Here is a 5719-nt window from a genome sequence, read left to right on the forward strand (position 1 = left end):
CCACCCCAGCCCCTGCTCCTGGAAGGAGCCTCCCAGGACCTCCCCAACGCAGGAGTGACGCAGAAACCACAGGCTGAGGAAAAAAAAAAAAAACCTCCACCATCCAAGACCCATCTTGAGGGCCAAAGTTTTATTGACTGGCCAGGCGGGGCCGCGCGACTGAGCCCGCTGGCAGGGTTTTCTCCTCGCAGAGCCTTCGGTGGGGCGTCCTTGGAGCTGCCGTGAGCCGCCCGCCGCTCGGACGCGCGGCCGCCCAGCAGAGGTAACGCCAACATGCGTCCAGCGCCGCTCTGGGCGAAGCTCTGGTTCCGTTTTCTGCCGTCGTCGGCCTGCAGACACCGACAGCTCCCATCTGTCCTCCTGGAAGGCGCCATCAGTGGATGTGGCCTAACGAGCCCACTTCTTCTGGTGCCTCCTGCCAAGTCCGCCACCACCGAGAGGCCGTTTTCTGTAGATGAGTCACAAACCACACCGGAGACAGTCCCCTTGTGGTGTTATTCTATACCCTCTCCCTCTTCTCCAGAGCTCTACTAGCTGCCAGGGGACAGATACTGTGGTCAAAGATCTCACGATGGAAAATGCTGTGGAGAGATTTAAAAAAGAAAGCCCCCAAAGTGCGGATTTTGAAGTGGCCTGGTTTCCTTTAAGCAGCGGACCCGCATGTTGTGTCAGCACAATATGCAAAATATTTTCTTCATGCGCCCCTGTCTGCTCCATCAGTTAACCAAAAACTGGCCAAACCAACAGCAGACAGGTGCTAAGTACCTCTGGAAACTGGTTTTGGGGGAGAGGGCCGTACAGCAGAGCACACAGCACTAAGAACGGCAGTGGGTGTGTTAATTTTATTACTTCGATGCCTCAAACTTCTGGTTTTGAGGTCCCGGTGCACTCCAGAGCGTGGCAGCAGGACAGCTCAGGGATGGTCCTGCCGAAGACAAAGGCTGGCAGAGCGCCGGGTTTCGGAACACAGGAGGTGGTTTTTGGGCACGGGCCGGTCTGGTCTGCAGTTGCAGGTGGTCCCTAACGGCCCTTCGCAGTCCGTTCAGCGCTTCACCCCCGGGGACGCTCGCAGGGCGCCAAGATGACAGCGGCTCTGTCGACTCCCGGCAGCGTCGGCCGCGCCAGCTGAATTAACCTACCGTCGGCTTCCTGTGGATAGTCACGATATGGATGTCCTCGCTGCGGTACTCCTCGTCGTGCTTCTCCAGGGGGATTTTTTCCAGCTCAAAGTCCACCTGAAGCAGCTGGTTATCGGAGAACACACAAAACAATTCACGTGACACCGACCGCCCTTTTGAACGAAGCGTGCTGAGGGAAAAAGGTCCCACCACGCACCGCAGGAGGGCAAGAAGGGGCTCACGCTCAGACCGTTCCTCTGAAGGCCTCTACAAATGTGCAGCCATTTTTCCCCGCCCCGTGCAGCACATTTACCCTCGTTTTAACTACCCCAGCGCCAGGTCAAAGCCACAGACACCTTGCAACGTTTTAGAAAAAATCTGAAAGCTTGTGATGAAACATTTTGCTTCCTCCAGTCTCCAAGCCAAACCACAGCACCTGCCTCTGTCTGCCAACCTTCTCGAGGGGAGAGGGAAGGCTAAAAACCACCCAGCGTCGACTCTGCAATGCGCTCATGAGATTAACTTGGCTGAACCCCGGCAAGCGAGGGAAGGAAATAAATTACAAGAAAGCAAAAATCATCCAGGAACACCTACACCTATTGTGTTTATTGTGGGAGCGGCACCTCACCAGAGCTGATCTCAGTTATAGCAACCCTCCTCGCCGTCAGGTCCCCACAAGAGCTCGAGGCACGGCTAATTATCCAAGAGGTGCTTTTATTAACACGTACAAATCACCCTGGAATTCTCGCCCTTCCCCCTTTTTGGAGCATTGTCGTTACGGATCACCCAGTACTCCTGCACAAGGGCTGCTTTTCAGCCGACTGCAGGGGTGCAGAGTTAAACCTTGCACTGACTGTCATCCCCACACCCTTGGGAGGGATTCGGCCGTTACCTCTTTCCCCATCTTCTTTACCTGCACAGCAGATACAGCTGGACTATTTAATTACATCACCTACTAATGCTCTCTCAGTAGAGGGGGGAAATGTTTGCAAAAGCAGCTGTATCGCTTAGCAGAGAGTCTTGAGTTCCTGAGCTACTCTGGAAAAACTTGCCCTGTATTTTCCCCTCTGCTTTCAGTGGAACTTGCTAAAAGAAAATAAGTTTTCACCAGACTAAGTTTTAATCCTCCCAATAACCTCTGGTACCATTGAGACAACCACTGCAGAAAGAAGGCAGCAGCCCGACCCCGCTCGTTCACTTGTTCCTACAAAAATGATGGGTTTGATTTTGACAGGTTTTGCCTCACGTATGTACGGTGGCCCTGTTGCAAATCTGGTCGGCAGCACAAGCTGGAGAGGCTTTTAAGAACCTACGCCAGTCTGGCTGCCTGGGTCAAAAGCATCAATACAGTTAAAATCAGTAAGGCAAGAAAGGTTAGCTCAACCTTCTGAGGGAAGGAAAGCCCAGTAAGTATCCAGGAAAGTCTCTACTGGTAAGTTGGACAATAACTTCAAGGGTCACCACTGAGATTTTCTGGCCAATCTAAAGACAAATGTGCTTCTCCTCCTACAAACTCTACTTTGTGCAGCCAACCTGAAATTGTACATGTAGCAACTGCCACTGACATCCAGCTGATCCAGTACAAAGACCTCCTGCATCCAAGCTGTTTTCCCAGTGTTTAAAAAGCACACGTTAAAAACACTTACCTCAAAGTATTTCCTCTCAATTTCAGGGTTCTTTCCCATAGTCCTCTGTTCGTAACAGCACAAGACGCACGTATCGGGGCCAGTAAGGTCCTTCAGTGTCTTCAGCAAGGGTTCTAACGACTGCCCAAAAGAGGTTAAGTATTTCAAGTTCATTTTACTGGTACAATACCCTCTAATAACTAGAGAAAGTCTTCACCCAAGAGAGAACTTTCCAGTTTTGCTTTTCAGGGAGCTATTTTTAGTACTTTAACTGGGACAAAAAGAACATGGGGGCAAGCTGGAAAGCAGAGGAGAAAGGGAGACTGCACAGGAGAAGAGTTTCACAGACCGACCAGGAAAACTGAACTAGCATCAAAGCCAAAACCATCCCACACTGCTGAGGAAGCATTTCCTCGAGGCTCACAACAACGACTATTTCTCAACGTGTTCGAAAAGCGAGTTTTCTCAACCATTCTTGGAACACAAGGCTCAGATCCAGACCACCACGTACGGACACAGGACCAACATGCAGGGAGCCAGTGGGAGGGGCTGGTCAGACCACTGGAAGGGCACTGGGACGTGGGGTTCCTCAGGTCATTTCCCTTTTCCTCCAACGTCTGTGAGCTCTCTGTGCACATCCTACAGAGCTCCAGCTGAGGAGGTGGGGCAGACCCGACAATCGCTTTAGCTGGCGCATGGTTTCTCCTTTTGACTTCCCAAGGGAAGTGTGAGGAGAACCCAAGCGGTGCAGATGTGGCACTATTAAACTTCATTTATCCATGCATTAAACACTTCACAACTATCAGTCACAATGTTTCGCTTCACACTTCATTCCCAATGTAAAAAAAAAAATGAATTAAAAAAAAAAAAAAAAACAACGGGGGAGAGGAAGGCACAAATATTAAGTTTGGGGGCTTTTTTAAACATAAAAAAAGTTTGAATCCCAAATGGCCCTGAATCTGTTCAGAATACCTTTTCCAGTCTTGTTCTACATATTCCTCTAAACCACGGGGACCGAGATATTTATTCGAACGCTTCTCGCGCTGAACCCACTCCCTTCCCAAGGAAGCTCTCTAGGGGTTTTGCAAGGTCCTCATTTACCTCCTCATAGTAAATGCAATCAGCCATTAGTATATAATCGGGTGGAGGCTGAAACTCTGTTACATCTTCACCCCTAAAAAGAAGCAAAGAAAGGTGAAAACAAGCTTCAGTAATAACACAACACGGATCACTAAAGGACTGAGCATTAACTACGACGCTCTTCTGTCGAGCTTCCCTTTCACGGCAGCGTTTTCAAGCGCCTTTGGCCATCTAACACAGCCCCGTGAAAGCTGAACAGAGACATTAAAGGATCATACAAACCATTTCAGTACCTTGGCTCGGACTGACCCTGTGACCAGATGTTTGTTGTTCTCTATATTGACCACCAACAGCTCCTGCAGCTCCTCCAGGTCGGTGACCGTCACGTTTGCCCTGTAACACACACGGGGTTACGGCCCGGCCCCTCGTAGGTAAGACAATAAAGCGGGGTAAGAGGTGAAGAAACCGGGAGCTGCCCCTCGCCGGCAGCCACCGCTGCCCCCTTTCGCCCTCGCCCCCGGCCGGCGCCGCTCACCCCAGAGTGGCCGCCATGATGCCGACGGCACCGGTACCGGCTCCCAGCTCCAGGACGTCGCGACGAGCGAGGGGACAAGCACCGGTTTCCAGGAATTTAGCGAGGACCAAGGCGGCGTCCCACACCACGCAGCCCACGCCGCCCGCCGCCCGCTGCTCCAGCCGCAGCGCCGGCCCGCCCCGCCGCTCCAGCTCCCTCACGAAGCCCGCCATGACCGCGGCGCTGAGGCGGGGCGGGCGCTCCCTCCCTCCCCCCTCACGGCGCCGCCCCGCGCCCGCCTCTCCCGCCGCGGCGGCGAGAGGAAATGGCGGTTGGTCCCTGCTCCCCCTCAGCTCAACGGTGCCCGCCAAGGGCTCGGGGCTGCCCGGCCGCAGCCCTGAAGTAGCACGAATCCCCCCGGAGCTGCCCCACGCCAGCCGCTCCCCGCCCAACTCCCTTGTAAGCTGGCTGTGAGATGTAGAAAGCATATTCCGGGCTGCCCTCGTTTGACAAAAAAAAACGGGCTTTTACTCGGTTTTAGTGCTTGTGGGCGGCACAGGAGGAAAAAGCGGCTGCCTTCGCTGGCCTGGTTGTTGCAGGAGGGAAGTGGGGCGGGTGTCGCTCCTCGGGGCGCTGCGGCATCACGCGTGTTTGCCACCACGTCCCCTCGGAGGTGAGAAACCTCCACGTGGAGCTCCATCAGGCCTTCCTGATTCAGCTCCTCAGACTAAAGGAGACGTTGAACACCCCCTCCGAGGAAAGACAGCCGTGAAGAACATTTTCCACATGCGAACTGGCTGAAAAAGAAGATGCCGTGATTCAAAATCTCCCTCGCGAGTTCCTCAGTGCAGCCTGTAAGCGCCCCGGGCAGGCAGGGCCGCTCAAGGCAGAGGAGCGCTCGAAATCACGGGTGTGATCCAACGTTTAAACTTACAAAAAGGTTTTAAAAAAGCAGCTGAAGACAAGGTGACTGTGCATCAGTGTTTTCAAGTGCAAAGGCTTTTGAGTTGTTCCCCGGACACGTGGAAGAAAGTTTTTATTACTTCTGTTTCTTGGCATGTCTTACCTAATGCTCACTCCCTTCCCCAGAGGGGAGTTACTGCATTTGCTAGGGATTCCAAACAGTATATTCAAACTTGTGGTGTATTTCTGAAAATTGGAGTAAATCTGGGGGAAAAAAAAGAAACAAAAGCTGGTTCCTTTTCTCCCTTCTCAGTTTTGGTCTGCTATAGCGACAGCATGGCACCCAAAGAGGTTATTCCGGCTCCAGAGCAGGGGGAAGAGCCAAAACTCAGTAACTCAAAATAGGATCACTGAAAACAACCAGAAAGATGTTTCTTTTGCTGGTAACTGCCTTCACATTCCATCTGTTTATCTGCACT

At 52.5% G+C, this 5719-nt stretch overlaps 1 protein-coding gene across 1 annotated transcript; it reads right to left on the reverse strand.

Moving 5' to 3' along the window:
• Nucleotides 1-256: 256 nt before the first annotated feature.
• Nucleotides 257-4570, reverse strand: VCPKMT (valosin containing protein lysine methyltransferase). Its single transcript, XM_086462930.1, has 6 exons — nucleotides 4359-4570; nucleotides 4106-4216; nucleotides 3845-3917; nucleotides 2765-2884; nucleotides 1140-1244; nucleotides 257-534 (listed from the first exon to the last, which is right to left on the reverse strand). The coding sequence occupies exons 1-6, from the start codon at nucleotides 4568-4570 to the stop codon at nucleotides 460-462; spliced, it is 696 nt and encodes a 231-aa protein (XP_086319056.1). The 3' UTR covers nucleotides 257-459.
• Nucleotides 4571-5719: the final 1149 nt, after the last annotated feature.

The sequence above is a fragment of the Leptosomus discolor genome, chromosome 3, assembly GCF_034619465.1.
Source record: "Leptosomus discolor isolate bLepDis1 chromosome 3, bLepDis1.hap2, whole genome shotgun sequence".
Classification (NCBI taxonomy): domain Eukaryota; kingdom Metazoa; phylum Chordata; class Aves; order Leptosomiformes; family Leptosomidae; genus Leptosomus; species Leptosomus discolor.